This window comes from Oncorhynchus mykiss, chromosome 12 (assembly GCF_013265735.2).
Source record: "Oncorhynchus mykiss isolate Arlee chromosome 12, USDA_OmykA_1.1, whole genome shotgun sequence".
NCBI classification, from domain to species: Eukaryota; Metazoa; Chordata; class Actinopteri; order Salmoniformes; family Salmonidae; genus Oncorhynchus; species Oncorhynchus mykiss.
In genome coordinates this window covers 34,551,601-34,570,715 of record NC_048576.1, presented here as the reverse complement: position 1 = coordinate 34,570,715, position 19,115 = coordinate 34,551,601, and the positions used below count along the sequence as shown (strand labels likewise).

Genomic DNA, 19,115 nt, shown 5'->3' with positions numbered 1-19,115 from the left:
ATAGTTTTGGCAAGTCGGTTAGGACATCTTTGTGCATGACACAAGTACATTTTCCAACAATTGTTTACAGACATTATTTTCCGTATCACAATACCAGTGGGTCAGAAGTTTACATACACTAAGTTGAATGTGCCTTTAAATAGCTTGGAAAATTCCAGAAAATGATGTCATGGCTTTAGAAGCTTCTGATAAATCATGTCAATTAGCCTGAGTCAATTGGAGGTGTACCTGTGGGTGTATTTCATGGCCTACCTTCAAACTCAGTGCCTCTGCTTGACATGGGAAAATCAACAAGATCTCCATTTTTTTTTTGGACCTCTGCAAATCTGGTTCATTCTTGGGAGCAATTTCCAAATGCCTGAAGGTACCACATTCATCTGTACAAACAATAGTACACAAGTATAAACAGCATGGGACCACGCAGCCGTCATACAGCTCAGGAAGGAGACGCGTTCTGTCTCCTAGAGATTAACGTACTTTGGTGCAAAAAGTGAGAATCAATCCCAGAACAACAGAAAAGGACCTTGTGAAGATGCTGGAGGAAACGGGTACAAAAGTATCTATATCCACAGTAAAATGAGTCCTATATCGATATAACCGCAAGGAAGAAGCCACTGCTCCAAAACTGCCATAAAAAATCCCGACTACGGTTTGCAACTGCACATGGGGACAAAGATTGTACTTTTTGGAGAAATGTCCTCTGGTGAAACAAAAATAGAACTGGTTGGCCATAATGACCATCGTTATGTTTGGAGGAAAATGGGGAGGCTTGCAAGGGGGTGGCAGCATCATGTTGTGGGGGTGCTTAGCTGCAGGAGGGAATGGTGCACTTCACAAAATAGATGGCATGAGGCAGGAAAATTATGTGGATATATTGAAGCAACATCTCAAGACACCAGTCAGGAAGTTAAAGCTTGGTCGCAAATGGGTCTTCCAAATGGACAATGACCCCAAGCATACTTCCAAAGTTGTGGCAAAATGTCTTAAGGACAACAAAGTCAAGGTATTGGAGTGGCCATAACAAAGCCCTGACCTCAATCCTATAGAAAATGTGTGGGCAGAACTGAAAAAGGGTGTGTGAGCAAGGAGGCCTACAAACCTGACTCAGTTACACCAGCTCAATTGGCCAAAATTCACCCAATTTATTGTGGGAAGCTTGTGGAAGGCTACCCAAAACATTTGACCCAAGTTAGACTCAATTTGGTAGCATTGCCTTTAAATTGTTTATGTAAACTTCTGACCCACTGGGAATGTGATGAAATAAATAAATGCAGAAATAAATCATTCTGACTTTTCACATTCTTAAAATAAAGTGGTGATCCTAACTGACCTAAAACAGGTAATTTTTACTAGGATTAAATGTCAGGAATTATGAGAAACTGAGTTTAAATGTATTTGGCTAAGGTATATGTAAACTTCTGACTTCAACTGTATAACAATAAGTAACACAGATTTGTTTTCTGATATGATTTAGGCTATGTTGAACAAGAGCCCCAAAAAATGTCAGCATTTTGTTAAGAATAATCATGTAAATCTATCATTTTAAAGGGAGATTACATAACTAAGTCATCAAGAATTTCAAATATTGAGGCATTTGTAAGGTGGACATGATTTTCTTGCAAATCTCTAAATATCCTGTTTCTGAATTATAGATGACTCATTACTCAGTCTGCCCACCACATACTGTATGTTCCTGAGCTTTCTCCATGAACTAAAGAAGCCATGACATTTGCAAAATTCAAGCAGAGCACAATAACACCACAAGTTTATATTATGTGTAAGAATACTTTCCCAATCCGAGCTGTGTTGTGTGTGTCCTCTCACTTGAGATGTTGCTGTTTAGTCAAAACTGGTTCCACTGGGCAGAGTTTCCTATGCAAGTTTTTATGCAACACCAGTAATGAAGAAGTCTGATATAGCCCATGACGAACAATACAATACACACCTCAGCCAGGTTTCTCAAATTTGAGCTACATGACTAATCAAATACCAAACGGTAAACATTGAACACTTGATGCATATTATGTTTGGAAAGTTAAGGCTTAGAAAAATGTGTGTTTTAAGTTATGATATGGTCAATGTGTAGGAATGGTAAATTAGGTGTTCTCATAGTAATGGATTCATCAGTGGATTCATTTCACAGTCCTGAAAATCCAGTTAGCTTCAACAAAATAAAATAAAAATCCTTCAACAGTTAAAGCTGGAATCTGCATTAGGTAGCACAGTGCCACTGTTCGCCCCAGAGCATGTGTTATTGTTTTGTTGATGAAACGGAGGAGAGGAGCATCCAGCATCGTAGTAAAAACAATTGCAGTAGGCATACTGAAGTTCTATCGTGCGTGCAATGATGTCAGAGGGGGGAAAAATATTTGTTGTTTGAAGTAACTGTTATTTTAATATCGCAAACGGACGTGGCACTTTTACCAAGTACAGATTCCAGCTTTAAAGTAAATAAGACTCAGATTTTCACTAGCCTGGTCCCAGATGTTTGTGTGGTCTTGCTAACTGCTATGGCCATGACAACGACCATAGGAGTTAGTAAGACGGCACAAACAGATGTGGGACCAGGCTAGCTTTTCATCACCTGGCCTAATACTCATCTTAACTCATAAATAACGCTCCACATTCAAGGCATATTTGACAGATTCATCTATTCAGCTTCATACAGTGGCTTGCTAAAGTAGTCACCCCCTTGGCATTTTTCCTATTTTGTGGCCTTACAACCTGGAATTAAAATAGATTTTTGGGGGGTTTGTATCATTTGATTTACACAACATGCCTACCACTTTGAAGATGCAAAATATGTTTTGTGAAACAAACAAGAAATAAGACAAAAGAACGGAAAACTTGAGCGTGCATAACTGTTCACCCCCCCAAAGTCAATACTTTTTAGAGACACCTTTTGCAGCAATTACAGCTGCAAATCTCTTGGGGTATGTCTCTATAATCTTGGCATATCTAGCCACTGAGATTTTTGACCATTCTTCAAGGCAAAACTGCTCCAGCTACTTCAAGTTGGATGGGTTCCGCTGGTGTACAGCAATCTTTAAGTCATACCACAGATTCTCAATTGGATTGAGGTCTGGGCTTTGACTAGGCCATTCCAAGAAATTTAAATGTTTCCTCTTAAACCACTCAAGTGTTGCTTTAGCAGTATGCTTAGGGTCATTGTCCTGCTGGAAGGTGAACCTCCGTCCCAGTCTCAAATCTCTGGAAGACTGAAACAGGTTTCCCTCGAGAATTTCCCTGTATTTAGCGCCATCCATCATTCCTTCAATTCTGACCAGTTTCCCAGTCCCTGTCGATGAAGAACATCCCCACAGCATGATGTTTCCACCACCATGCTTCACTGTGGGGATGGTGTTCTCAGGGTGATGAGAGGTGTTGGGTTTGCGCCAGACATAGTGTTTTCCTTGATGGCCAAAAAGCTCAATTGTAGTCTCATCTGACCAGAGTACCTTCTTCCATATGTTTGGAGATTCTCCCACATGCCTTTTGGCGAACACCAAACATGTTTGCTTATTTTTTTCTTTAAGCAATGGCTTTTTTCTGGCCACTCTTCCGTAAAGCCCAGCTCTGTGGAGTGTACGGCTTAAAGTGGTCCTATGGACAGATACTCCAATCTCCGCTGTGGAGCTTCGCAGCTCCTTCAGGGTTATCTTTGGTCTCTTTGTTGCCTCTGATCAATGCAGATGTGGAGAAGTACAGATCAGGGTTGGGTTATGCCTGGTCCATGAGTTTTGATGGGCGGCCCTCTCTTGGCAGGTTTGTTATGGTGCCATATTCTTTCCATTTTTTAATAATGGATTTAATGGTGCTCCGTGGGATGTTCAAAGTTTCTGATATTTTTTATAACCCAACCCTGATCTGTACTTCTCCACAACTTTGTCCCTGACCTGTTTGGAGAGCTCCTTGGTCTTCATGGTGCCGCTTGCTTGGTGGTGCCCCTTGCTTAGTGGTATTGCAGACTCTGGGGCCTTTCAAAACAGGTGTATACTGTATACTGAGATCATGTGAGAGATCATGTGGCACTTAGTTAAATAAAGTCCACCTGTGTGCAATCTAATTATGTGACTTCTGACGATAATTGATTGCACCAGATCTTCATAGCAAAGGGGTGAATACATATGCATGCATGACTTTTCATTACATGAAATCCAAATAAAAATCAATTTAAATTAATGCAACAAAATAGGAAAAACACAAAGGGGGATGAATACTTTTGCAAGGCACTGTATATCATTATACCACCATGCTTTGTTCTGTAAACATTTCTAATCTCACTTAAAATGTCATTCAAAAATTAAATACAACAAAAACATGAACACAGGTAGTGTTTTGAGCTACACGGCTGGCCTGTGGCCCCACCTATGAAGTAAAGGGTCAATGGTCGGCAGGACATGTAGGCAGGACTAGTAGCCTCATGCCCCTGTTGCTTGCCCTTACAATAAAGGCTCATGCCCCCTGCAACCCACCCCTCAGAGTAATGGGTCAATGGTCATGTGGATCTGGTCTCTGTTCCGCCTGCTTCCATTGGAGGAGTGGAGGTAGAGCTCCTCCCTCTGACACAGGACTTGACGCGTCAGGATCTTGCGGAAGGTGTTCCTGAAGTCCTGGATGCGGTAGGCGTAGATAATGGGATTGACAGCGGAGTTGGCGTGCGACAGCATGATGGCTATGTACATGACTGGGGCCGGCTTGTATAGGTCCTTGTAGAACAGGGTCAGGCAGTTGAGGATGTGCACGGGCAGCCAGCAGAGGGCAAACAGCCCCACAATGATGGACAGAGACTTGGCGGCACGGATCTCGCGCTGAAGCAGCCCGTGATGGTGGCTGCCCCTATTGCTGCTCACCGAGCACTTGAGCTCAATTTGGTGCATCTGCTTGCGGGCCACAGTGAAGATCTTCACATAGATGCCCAGCATGATAAGCAGAGGAGGCAGGACGCAGCCAAAGAAGTTGAAATAGACCATGTAGTGCATGTCCACCACATTCTCAAACTGGCAGGTGAGCTTGATGCTGCTCAGATCGTCCACCCGAGGGGCGATAGTGGCACTGGTTTCCCCCACAGAGCTGCCATTTGTCAGGCTGCTGGAGACATTCTGACGGCAGGAAGAAACCTTCAGGTTCCAACCCAGGAACGGGATGAGGCCGATGACAAAGGACAGGATCCATAAAATAGCAATGATTCTTCTGGCCCTCGTGCCTGTCACCAGCTCCTTGTACCTGGATAGGGGGACATGCAGAGACCAAAAAGACAGTGTTAACATCTGTGGGGGTTATACAAGGGTCTTGTTTTCTGTTCCCTAATAGTCGTGACAGAGTGCCCTTAAAGGAACAGTGGCCTTCTATCAAGCATTCTGGCACTAATGCTGCACATTCATTCATGAATAACATAACGTAAGGGGTAACAGAAAGGCAATAGAGAACAAAAACATGCGGTCCTAAAAGTTCTTCCAACTGAACATTATATTAGGTAGGGCCTGTGACAGGAATAATCTATAATTTCCATGATATTGCCTAAATTAGGATACCAACAGATAACGAGACGTCATTCCAGCAGACTTCTATCGATCAAGGACTGGGTGAGAATGCCATTGGGCTCCATGTGTTGGAAGACATATGGAAAACATATTGATATCAGCAGCACACTGCTGTATGCGTCTCACAGTGTAGACTACCTACATCCTGTCTGCTTTACACAGACACAAGGTATCCTGCTGTACATTTAGCCTCTCTTTGCCTTGTCATGTGCTCTGTTCCAGTATCTATAGCATACCACTTATAAAGCAATATGTTGTATTGGGCATGCATTCAAAGTGGTATACTAGTATAGATATTGGAATGTTATGTAACCCATGGTTGAATCAATGTAGGGATCTGGATAATTTGTTTGTGACACTCTCTCAGAGCAAACAAGCTGGCTCTGCTGCAGTGAACTGGATATTGCACAGAGAATAAGAATTTGGCTATTTGAGCAAGTAAGATATTGCATTTCACTGAGCACATTAACTTAAGAGACAGGGATGTGATAGGAAAAATCCCAGTGTAAGGGATCTCGTCCTCCTCCTCTAAGGAGGAGAAGCGAGAAGGATCGTAGGACCAAAACGCAGCGTGGTAAGTGTCCATAATGTTTATTTTAAAACATAAACTGAACACTACGAAATACAAAATAATAAACGTGAAATGAACGAAACAGTCCCGTGTGGCGACAAACACTGACACGGAAGCCAAACACCCACAAACCAAAAGTGAAACCCAGGCTACCTAAGTATGATTCTCAATCAGGGACAACAATAAACATCTGCCTCTGATTGAGAACCATACTAGGCCGAACTCAAAAACCAACATAGAAAAACAAACAGACTGCCCACCCAACTCACGTCCTGACCATACTAAAACAAAGATAAAATAACAGAACTAAGGTCAGAACGTGACACCCAGAGTCCAACTCATCTCCTCTCTAAACATGTCTGCAGGACCTAGCCCAGTCACACTGAGGTTAACCTTAATAGCTAGCATATGAAGAAGGATGAGATAAAAATAGAACAACAGTCTATCTATACAGTGTTGAACACATAGACAAATAAGGGGTGCTTATATTTGTTCTGTTTCACACGTGTGTTAACTGCGTGGTATGACTGAATGACTGTCAAATGGAAACAGCTACTGCCTCCAGCTAGGTATATTTAGAACCACTGTTTTGCATTGAGCCACAGATTTTTCAGGCTAAATCATGAGACAATACAGCAGATATACAGTAGATAAAGAATAATCATGAACTTATTATCAGTGCTCATGTGATTTCACTTGCTTTGATTATAGCATGTAATAATGACATGTACTGTATAAGCATGTCAATTATATTTCCACATGATATTTCCTATAGTACAACAACAAATATCAACTACTATTAAAATAGACATACTAATAATTTAGTACAATGGGGAAAATAGCTTTTTTGATTTATTCAAGAAGAGGAAGTGGTCGTTGTCTGCTGGAAATGTTTTTTCCCTCCTCGTCATGAGAGATGCTTTTTCACGTGGTCAATTTGCCAGTAAAATGACTGTCAGCCATGTGCCATTTCACGGAAGTTTAGTTTCACAGGAAGCAGCAGCTCATTTGACTGATGACCCTGTAGCCCCTCAGATGTCAAAGCCTCAAAACCGGCTGGGACTTTTGTGATGCAGCAGTAAATTATTAATCATGGGTCCCTGGGTTCTACCTCTGTCCCCATTTCCCATCCCTCTCTGAAGGATGATGTGGCACCAGTGACATCCATAATCTACAGACAGCCATGGCCATGCTTAGGGACCTGAAGTGATGGGCCCTAAGGCTGTAGGGTGGACCCACACATCACACGTCCTCTTTTTTCTTACCATCCATTTCTCTGTCTCTCTCCTCTTATGTCCCTCAGTCAGCAGCCATGCTTAAGTTCTTGGAGGGATGGGCCCTAAGGCTATTCATGGGTTGCATGTTTCGTCACAATATTGTTTTGAACATTTGTTTTGGACTGTTGCCCAACTGAGCATTCTACTCAATGCATCGTCAATGAGCACTGATGAACATTTCATCAAAAGTGAATTACAGTGGCTTTTACAGTGGCTTGGAAATACAATTCCATTAAAATGGAGGCAAATAATTAGTAGTAAAACCTTTTGATGTCACCAAATTGCCTTTAGATGCAATATAACAATAGCTAGTTAGCTAAAATTGAGGGGAGGACACCGAATTTTAGCTGCTAACATTAGCATTCCTAGCCATTTTTTATGAATTTTGCTAGCTAATGACAATCTGCCATCTGTCTAAAGGACATTTGACGACATGATAATGAAGGCAAAGTTGTTTCCTACTAAACATTTGACTACTTTAGCAATGTAATCATATTTCCTGCCACTATAATGTAATTTAGACTAAACCGTCATTAGCTTCCGTCCAGAATGATTGGGCTTATCACGATTTTAGGGCACCACTATTGGAGAGAGGCTTGAGAACGTACATAACAATGACATGACGCGACTCGAGTGATGGAGGTGGGTTGGTACACTGCACGCATCTCTCCATCTTTCTTCTTCTCTAACAATCCATCTCTCTCCTCCTCTTAGTCCTATAACCTTTCAGTCAAGAGAGGTATGAGTTCCAGGCAGGGACTATTATCTGGGGGGGGTAAACAGCTCTCTCTCATTCTCTCTGTCTCTCTCACACGCTCTCTCTCGTTCTCCCTCTCACACACTCTCTCTGCTTCTCTCCCCTACTGTCTGTCCCTCTCTCCTTCTCCCACTACCTCTCCCTCTGTCCCCCTCTCTCTGTCTCTGATGGGTTTGGTGACATTCCTCTGCAAGGGCCAGTGAATTGTCGGCTGAGTGGATTAGTTCTGGCATGACGACAGCATGCTGGCATCGTCTCTCTCGGTCTCCCTTTCTTCTGTTCCTTTCTCCCCACACCTCCCTTTTCTAACCCCACGGTTCATGTGGTTCCGCCTGAGGCACATTGCAGCCCACAAACCCCTGTCAGACTAGTACAGTGTCAACAATCACTTCACAGCACATCCGCTTAAAAAAAAAACAGTATAACCTCAAAGGGAAGAGGTGTTTCTCTTTGCTCCACTGGCAACCCCATCAAATGTTGCCTACACTTAAGATTTGCATGCAAAGTATGCAAATATCCTGTCCTCACATGGCATATGGCACCAGCACTAATTAGAGATCCACTCAAGAGATGTGTGATATCTCTACGTGAGATAGGCCTATTATCTGTCGTTACAGGTCAAACTAGTACAGATTCATAACAGGAGTTAAGAGGCTTGGATTCATGGCGATGAAGTGCCACATGTTGTGAGCACAAGTGAGCACAGCCCATCTCACTCTAGACTGTATCACAACCAGACGTGGTTGGGAGTCCCATAGGTCGGCACACAATTGGCCCAGCGTCTCCGGGTTTGGCCGGGGTAGGCCGTCATTGTAAATAAGAATTTGTTCTTAACTGTTAAATAAAAGGTTAAATAAATAAAAAAAAGTTAAATAAAGAATAAGTAAGAATGTTCTTAATTGACTTGCATAGTTAAATAAAAGGTCAAATACAAACAAAAAAATAAATAGATGAGAGTAGGCCTGACAGCAATACTCTCACATAACCCCGGATATATGCAAATATGAGTGAGGTCACTCAGTATGGGTACGCCTTTGTTGAGCATAGTCACAAGGATCTCCTATCACACAACGTCTATGGTAGACAGACAGGAGCGACAGCCAATAGGGGAGACCCCCACTCCTTTATAAAGCGCTGTTGCGCCATCTCGCCTCACTTTCCATTCTTCCTTATGAGGTTGTAATATTCCTAAATATTCTCCTCAGCATCAGCTTGGACTAATGCTTTCTTGCTAAACTGTTCACAGGCAAAAAGGTAAGGATTCACTACAGAGCTTAGGAATTAGGTTTCTCGTCAAGAGGATTGAGCACCTTTGCCGAAAGGAACATTTACTTCTCAGTCTCTGGCCAGTTAGGGCAGAGCTAGCCGTGTGCAGCTAACAGCCCACCTAACTACAATTTTGTGCTGCTTATTCCCACCGAGGAGGAAGAAAGGATAGAGATGAGAGTCGAAGCTAGCTCACGAAGAACGCACATTCTCTTCAGCTAGCAGTGTGTTAGTATGAGCCAGACTACTAAACCTCTGGCAAACGCTAGCTTGCTATGCCAGGACTAGCTAGCTACACAGATAAGCATTGGCGAACACACGACTAGAGCTAGCTCCATCTCTAGCTCTCTCTACCTACACGGTAGCATCCCTACTTTTTTTTATTTCACCTTTATTTAACCAGGTAGGCCAGTTGAGAACAAGTTCTCATTTACAATTGTGAACTGGCCAAGATAAAGCAAAGCAGTGCGACCCAAACAACACAGAGTTATACACGGAATAAACAAACGTACAGTCAATAACACAATTGAAAAAACATATATATATATATATACAGTGTGTGCAAATAAAGTAAGATTAGGGAGGTAAGGAAATGAATAGTAATTACAATTCAGCAATTAAACACTGGAGTGATAGATGTGCAGAAGATGAATGTATAAGTAGAGATACTGGGGTGCAAAGAAGCAACAACAAAAAAACAATATGAGGATGAGGTAGTTGGATTGGCTATTTACAGGTGCAATGATCTGTAAGCTGCCCTGACAGCTGGTGCTTAAAGTTAGTGAGGGAGATAGGAGTCTCCAGCTTCAGTGATTTTTGCAATTCGTTCAAGTCATTGGTAGCAGAGAACTGTAAGGAAAGGCGACCAAAGTAGGAATTGGCTTTGGGGGTGACTAGTGAAATATACCTGCTGGAGCGAGTGTTACGGGTGGTGGCTGCTATGGTGACCAGTGACGGCGCTTTACCTAGCAAAGACTTATAGATGACCTGAAGCCAGTGGGTTTGGCGACGAATATGAAGCAAGGGCCAGCCAACGAGAGCATACAGGTCGCAGTGGTGGGTAGTATATGGGGCTTTGGTGACAAAACGGATGGCACTGTGATAATTTCATTTTGAGAGCTTATTAGCACCTTCACTGGCCGGTCTTGCTTATAGGTACTGCGGACGTGGGAGATGATCTAGCCTGTAGAGCAATGCACCACGTGGTACTCTCCAGTTACTGTGTGCCACCTACAACCAGCTCATTTCAACAGAGTTATGGCTACCTCTTCCCAGTGTGCTTGCAATAGCTAGACTGCTAACCCACGAGGTGAAAGCTAGCTAGTTACCGACAGGACTACTAGCAACACAGCTACGCGTCGGCAGCACACGCATAGGCCAGGTTTTTCCATACCAGGGCTATGGCTAAGAAATGAGGCTATTAACCTACAGGGTGAACGCTAGCTACCAAACGCCAGGACTAGCTCCACAGCAGTGAATTCTCATGGGTTCGCCTGTGAACAGTTTATAGCTGGAAAGTATTAGACCAAGTCGGGGCTGAGGAGAGTAATTAGGAATATAACAACCTTCTAAGGAAGAGCGAAAAGTGAGGCGAGCGGGAGCGACAGCTCCTTATAAAGGAGCGAGGGTCCCCCTATTGGCTGTTGCTTCTGTCTGTCTACCACAGACATTGTGTGATATGAGTTCCTTGTGACCACACCCAACAAAGGTGTACCCATACTGAATGACTGAACTATTATTTGAAATGGAACTGGTCTGGTGAATGGAATTATCATCAACCCTTTAATGCAACCCAGAGCCATAGAGTCAATGTATTGCTTGGATGCAAACTTTGAATAATGCTGGTGTGTGGGAGGCTACACTTTTGGGTTTTGTACAAACAAAATTAATTTAGTAGTGTTGCAGAAGTGAATTCAGTAGTGTTGCAGAAGTGTGTTAGTAAACCACTCCTCACCACCTTTATCCTATTCACACTCATTGTTGCTGTATTTACATCACATCTGTTGTGTGTGTAGTAAGGAAGACCTGTTGCCAAACCTATTTCCTCTCATGCCATTAAACAACTGCAAAAGCCAAATGACAAACTTTATTGAAACAGCCTCACAGTGTTTGGGGCTCAATAGTGCCAAGTCATTATGATGTAAGTCCACACACTTAGTTTGGCAATGCCATCCTTACAAAAAAAAGCCTCTGAAAACATTTTAGTCTCAGTAGCAGCATAGAGGAAACCAGCTTTTCAAGGACACAACACTGATTCTTTCGAAGCATAGAGAAAGACTTGAGAACAGAACTGAAGAGAGACAGCTAGGTGAAGAGGCCTGGCAGGTTTGTTAGCTGGGAACATAGTAGCCAGAGGTTATGCTATTGGATCTTTTCCTCCAGACAGTCTGGTGTGTGTGACAGAAAATACCAAAATAGCTTGAGAAACAGAAAGTAAAGGCCCTAAAATGTTTGAGTATGTGCGCATGTGTGTAGTCAGTGGGTGCCGAACAGAGGGCCATCTCGCAGGGTTTGAAGTATCTCGTCTGCCGTTTCACATCCACCAGAGTCAGCTGTGAAAACAGTCTGATCTAAGGGAACTACAGTCCCACAAGACTAAGTCCCTGCCGACCGAACAAACACTAAAGAAATGGCTAGAGAACAGTAAATTGAGCTGACCGCACACTCTTCTCATTACCACGCCACGTGTGTGTGATGTGGGTCTGGGTCTTGGTTAAAGGGGTAAACCGTAAAATAGAAAATCATGTTTCAATCTGGCTTGCTTTCTGAAAGGAATGTTCTTGTTGACTATAATGCATTTGCTGGCATAGACCGGTTAGCTGACAACGTCACCAACGATGTGCGCTTCAAAGGGGCAGAAGGTTGTGTGTTATGGTATGTAGTGAATCGTAAGTGGCTTGTTTGATATTTTTATTGATACCAGGTCTTGTTTTGACTGATGTTACGTCTATGCTAATATGGCTAACATTCGCTAGCTAGCTAACCAACAAATGTAACGATGTATTTGAGAGACAAGTGCTCATTCAATAGACATCGGAGACGAAAATATAGTTTACATATTATCAACAATCTAAGACAACCCTGTCTGTTTTGCCCCATAGTTGTGCATGCATAAGTTTTGTTGCTAAACAACTAACCCGTCTATTGAGCTGCAACATTTCTGTATGTGATGATATGTTCTTTTAATAACATCCCCCTGAAGAATAGTCCATCTGATTTTTCACCCATCCTGGGAATAACATATTGGATAGAATGCTGTTCCTTTCCTGATTAAGTTCATTCTTGGAAAACCACTGTAAATGGAAAAGCAACCGTTTGCCTTGTCATTTCACACACACCGGCACTGAAATCTGATGTGGTAGCAAGTAAGAGGGCTTCTTACATAATGTGATAAGAAGTCCTGTGAGCAGGAAAAACTCCTGGCCTTAGTTTACAGTGGGGTCGGGAAATTATTGCCACCCTTGTTAAAGATGATCAAAAATGAAGGTCTAAAATAAATCATTCAAATACTGAGCTATATTGTATGCAAAAAAACTGGAAATTACATTATTTTAATACAATTGCTCAGAGAAAGAGATTTTGTTAAAAACAATTCTCAAAAAGGTATCCAAATTATTGACACCCTTGTTTTCAATACCTTTCAATACATCAATTTGCAAAGATAACGGGCACTGAGTTTTCCCCCCCCAAAAATAGGAGGGAACTTAAACCATTCCTCCATGCAGAATCCTTCCAGATCCTTGATATCCTTTGTCTATCAATTCAAACCACAGGTTTTCAATGGGTTTCAAGTCTGGAGACTGAGATGTCCTTTGCAAAATGTTGATTTTTGTGGCCAATTAACTATTTCTTTGTGAATTTGTGTGTGCTTGTGATTATGGTCTTGAGGGAAGATCCACTTGCGGCCGAGTTTCAGCCTCCTGAATCCTGGCAGAGGCAACCAGGTTTTCGGCTAAAATATCTTTGTACTGGGTAAAGTTCATGATTCCATTGACCTCAACAAGAACCCCAGGACCAGCAGAAGAAAAATAGCCCCGTCACATCAAAGATCCACCACCATATTTTGCAGTAGGTATGGGATTATTTTCTGCTCATTCATTCACATTTTGATGCCAAACCCACTACTGGTGTGCCTGGCCAAAGAGCGCTATTTTCATGTCATCTGACCAAAGCACCAGTTCCAATCCAAGTGCCAATGCTTTTTAGCAAACTCCAGGAGTTTACATTTGTTGGGTGACATGAAAATAAAGCTCTTAGGCCATGCTGAAATTTGTCTGTAAGTGGATCTTCCAGCAAGACAATAACCCCAAGCACACATCAAATCCACAAAGAAATGGTTTAGCCACAAAAAAAACATTTTGCAATGGACATCTCAGTCTCCAGACTTGAAACCCATTGAAAACCTGTGGTTTGAACTGAATAATGTAGTCCATAATCACAGACAAAGGATTTCAAGAATCTGGAAGAATTCTGCATGGAGGAATGGTCTAAGATCCCTTCCCAATGTGTTCTCCAACTCATAAAACATTTTAGAAAAATGCTCAGTGCCGTTATCTTTGCAAGGTGAGGTATTGAAAGGTAATGTAAAACAGGGGTGTCAATAATCTTGACCTACTTTTTGAGAAAAAAACATTTATTGTTAAACAAAATACTTCTGTGCAATTGTATTAGTATAAAATAATATAATTTCCAAATGTTTTTAGCATACAATATAGCTTAGTAATTTAATTATTTATTTTATACAGTAATTTTTGCTCATCTTTTTAAGGGTGTCAATAATTTTAGACCCCAATGTCTACTGAAACCTTTTAAACTCTGATACTGCAATAAAAAATGTTAAAAAAACAGCTGCCTCCTGTCTTGTCTCGCAAATAATGATTTTCTCTATCTGAACCAATTTGTCTCATCTATCGTCGGGCTGCCAGTGTGGCAGACTCTGCTATCACCACTGTGCTCCTCTGCCATCTCCAGCTCTATATCAATGATGACACGGAGGCCAGCAGGCTAGGTATCGATCAAGTGGGCCCACCCATTGTCTCAGAGTCTGAGGGAGAGAGGTGTGATGATCTATTATAGCGCCTTTTAAAGTGTACCAGGGGTGGTGCCTCACAATCTACATCAATATACCATTGGAAAATTAGCTACCTTGCAAAATGTATCTACTCTAAAGCTGCTTTTCCAATCTCTTCAGGCACCCATGTCCTTTGAAAAACAAGCCAGAGCCCAGTGCCCCCCAAACCATAACATAGGTTTATCTACACAATCAAGATTTACAGTCATGAGTGAGACCTCAAGAACGCTTTGGTTCAGCTGTGTGCTGTGTTGTAGCCTGTATGCGTAAATGACTAGTCTCAAGCTACTTCGACTGCAGGTTTTTGAAGTTGACTTGTCTTTGGAAATCTCAGGGCAGAGCAAGGAGGTGCATTCTGGAATCCCTTTTCGGCCGGCGCCAAGGAGGATAGTTTGCAATTTTGTCATGTAAAAACTGCCGCACTGGCATTTTCCAGCCCTAACACCAGGTTCGGCAATTTACCTGTCTAACATCAGCTCCCTTGCGCTGAGGTGTGGCAATATTTGAGGGGTTTCCTTAAAAACAAGCGCAAATGTGACAATTTTATGCAGCGCTAATGGGAAGTTAAGATACCGTTAAGACCTCCTTTTTGTGTAACACAGTTGATGATGGCATGGATTTTGAGAGCTGAAGCGCAGCCTATCCAGCCATGACTCACAGTGCCCATGGAAGGAAGATGTGCCTTTTGATCTCGTATTTAGAAACAAAACAAATGTATTGGTTTGAATCAAATTAAACTAATTGGGGGGGGGGGGACAATCATTGCCCAACCTCCACTTAATCAAGGCTGGTTTAGCAGCATTGCATATTTGTCTTTTTATTCTGGCCATTTGCTAAAAGTACACAGAACAGCACAAACTGCCTCTAACCAGAATAGAAAGGAGTGGGAGGCCCCTGGTGCACAACTGAGCAAGAGGACAAGTACATTAGAGTGTCTAGTTTGAGAAACAGACACCTCACAAGTCCTCAACTGGCAGCTTCATTAAATAGTACCCGCAAAACACCAGTCTCAACGTCAACAGTGAAGCGACTCCGGGATGCTGGCCTTCTAGGCAGAGTTCCTCTGTCCAGTGTCTGTGTTCTTTTGCCCATCTTTTCTTTTTATTGGCCAGTCTGAGATATGGCTTTTTCTTTGCAACTCTGCCTAGAAAGCCAGCATCCCGGAGTCGTCTCTTCACTGTTGACGTTGAGACTGGTGTTGTGACTTTCACTTGAGTCATTTTCTATTAAGTTATGTTTACTTTTACTCAAGTATGACAATTGGGTACTTTTTCCACCACTTTAAGATAAATATATATCCCATAAGATAAATATATATCCCAAAACACAGAAGTTTTTGTGAATTTGTTGTCTACTGTATTATTCTTGTTCTTTTTTAAAGCCATTTTAATCGTGTACATGATACGCTACTGCAATACATTTTCCCCGTAAATAAAGTATTCCTAGTTGACCTGTCTTGAAAAACATGTCTATTTGTCTGGGCTTTTCCTAAATTACTTGTAAGTATGTGCTATTCATTTTAAATCACAAAACACAGATTTCAATGTCTGTCTAGCAATGGAAATCCCAAATAAAAAAGGTACTCACCTGAGGGGTATATTGATGGCCAAATATCTATCAATTGCAACTGCAAGGAGGCTGAAAATTGAGCTTTGAGTCAGTACCAAAACAAAACAGGCAAGAAAAAGACATCCATAGAAGTCCAAAAGGATACCGATGCTTATGGTTATGGCAAAGGGGATGGCAAGGCAACCCACCAAAATATCTGCCACAGCCAAAGACACCAAAAAGTAGTTAGTTGCTGTTTTCAGAGTGGTGTTGATGGCGACAGACCAGCAAACCAATACATTGCCAGATATGGACAAGATTGCTATTAATATCTCAAATACTATGTAGTACGAATTCATCTCCGCAAATATGTCAGAACATTAGGTCGGTCTTCGAAAATAAGTGTCATGAGCGACACTGTTCTAGTGGGTCCAAAAGAGAAATAAAGTATTTTTGCAATAATCCAAGAACATTCCAAAAGTATGGTTTGCGTAAACAGCCATCTGTGAAAAGGAAAAAGAACATAGGATACTTTACTTTTCTCCAAAGCAAACCCTGTAATTACAATTGTTTGAAATGTGAATTATTTGCGACTTCGTATTGGTTATCATGAATCTAACAAAAATGCGATAGTATGCTACTACAATCACTCTAACCAAGCCACATGTTATCAAATATACATTCAAAACATAACTTATATCTGCAAACAATTTCTTAAATAGCTTTGTTGCTTACCCCTCTTGAAACAGTGCATTATTTGCCAGTCCTTTACTTGTGCGCCCGGTCCCTTCAAGCCAAGCATCTGTTGCGTGGCTGTTGTGCATAGTATTATTGTGGAGATTCACTACGTCACATGGTTTTTCAAGTAACGAAAAAAATGTCATTACGCAAAGTAGGCTAGCCACGCCTCAAATTCAGCGATTTCTACAGACGTGCGATGCTGTGAACAACAGCTCCACTTTAATGAAGCTCAGACAAAGTCATCACTTTTTAAAGCGTATTAAAGTTGGTGTAAACAATGAACCTGCATGCTTTCAGGTTGATGTAGTCGTTTTTTCGTTTTTTATTGTGCTGGCAATAACCCACTCAAGACATCTACATCTTTTCATTTCAAGGCCATCCCTCCACCGATGTCTAAAATGTGTGAATTGATTCATACACGAACTCCCACCCAGTTGTTCTCCCTCAGCAGCCTGGTCTCATAGACTAGACGTAACATAGTAAACGTAGATCCGAAACACTGATATTAGAATGATTATGTTACATTTGAAAGAAGGTTATTAAGGCAATGAAAGAAGGGTGGTTGGTCGGGGTGGATTGGTAGGTGTATAACGCAAACGTCTAGTAACCCAAAGGTTGAGTGTTCAAATCTCATCACAGACAACTTTAGCATTTTAGCTAATTAGCAACTTTTAAACTCTAACCCTTTTAGCTAACCCTTCCCCTAACCTTAACCCTAACCCCTAGCCTAGTTCATGTTAGCCAGTTAGCAATGAAGATATGTTCAGCCTAGGATCATTTCCTTCTTTCTACACTGAACAAAAATATAAACGTCAAAATGCAACAATTTCAAAGATTTTACAGTTCATTTAAGGAAATAAAATATTTAGACCCTAATCTATGGATTTCAAATGACTGGGAATACAGATATGCATCTGTTGGTCACAGATACCTTAAAAACAAGGTAAGGGCGTGGATCTGAAAACCAGTTGTGTCATGCAGAACTTCACAACTCCTTCACATTGTGTTGATCAGGCTGTTGATTGTGGCCTGTGGATTGTTGTCCCACTCTTCTTCAATGGTTGTGCGAAATTTATGGATATTGTCGGGAACACGCCCAGAGCAACCCAAACATGCTCAATGGGTGACATGTCTGGTGAGTATGAAGGCCATGGAAGAACTGGGACATTTTCAGCTTCCAGGAATTGTGTAGAGATCCTTGTGACATGGGGCCGTGCATTATCATGTTGAAATATGAGGTGATTGCGGCGGATGAACAGCATGACAATGGGCCTCAAGATCTCGTCACGGTGTCGCTGTGCGTTCAAATTGCCATCAATAAATTGCAATTGTGTTTATTGTCCTTAACTTATGCCTGCCCTTATCATAGCCCCACCGCCACCATGGAGTACTCTGTTCACAACATTGACATCAGCAAACCACTCGCCCACACGATGCCATACATTCTGTCTGCCATTTGCCCATTACAGTTAAAACCATGATTAATCTGTGAAAAGCACACTTCTCCAACGTGCCAATGGCCATCAAAGGTGAGCACTGAAGTCGTTTACGACGCCGAACTGCAGTAAAGTCAAGGTCAAGACCCTGGTGAGGACGACGAGCACGCAGATTAGCTTCCCTGAGACCGTTTCTGACAGTTTGTGCAGCAATTCTTCCGTTGTGCAAAACCACAGTTTCATCAGCTGTCTGGATGGCTGGTCTCAGACAATCCCACAGGTGAAGACGCCGGATGGGGAGGTCCTGGGCTGGCATGGTTACACTTGGTCTGTGGTTGTGAGGCCGGTTGGACATTTTGACAAATTCTCTAAAACGATGTTGGAGGAGGCTTATGGCAGAGAAATGAACATTTAATTCTCTGGCAACCGCTCTGGTGAACATTTCTGCAGTCAGCATGCCAATTGCACACTCCCTAAAAACTTGAGGCATCTGTGGCATTATATTGTGTGACAAAACTGGCCTTCATGGTCCTCAGCACAAGGTGCACGTGTGTAATGATCATGCCGTTTAATTAGCTTCTTGATATGCCACACCTGTCAGGTGGATGTATTATCTAGGCAAAGGAGAAATTCTTTCTAACAGGGATGTAAATACATTTGTGCACAACATTTTTGTGCATATGGATAATTTCTGGGATCTTTTATTTCAGCTAATGAAACATGGGACCAACACTTTAAATGTTGCTTTTATATTTTTGTTCAGTGTAAGTGTTATTCATAAAGGATTGTTTGCAGGATATGGAGAATGCACTCACCTGTTTGTAAGGCATGCACCAGCCTGTTTGCACTATGAAGTAACTTTAGAAATCTACTAGGATATAACAATGGCCCTGATGGCAAAACAA

General features: G+C 42.0%; 1 protein-coding gene across 1 annotated transcript; it reads right to left on the bottom strand.

Annotated features, from left to right (window-relative positions):
- Nucleotides 1-4,123: 4,123 nt before the first annotated feature.
- On the bottom strand, nt 4,124-17,131 carry LOC110537491 (adenosine receptor A2b). The gene is made up of 3 exons (XM_021623566.2): nt 16,769-17,131; nt 16,073-16,536; nt 4,124-5,226 (listed from the first exon to the last, which is right to left on the bottom strand). Exons 2-3 carry the CDS (start codon nt 16,390-16,392, stop codon nt 4,479-4,481), a joined length of 1,068 nt encoding a protein of 355 aa, XP_021479241.2. The 5' UTR covers nt 16,393-16,536; nt 16,769-17,131; the 3' UTR covers nt 4,124-4,478.
- Nucleotides 17,132-19,115: the final 1,984 nt, after the last annotated feature.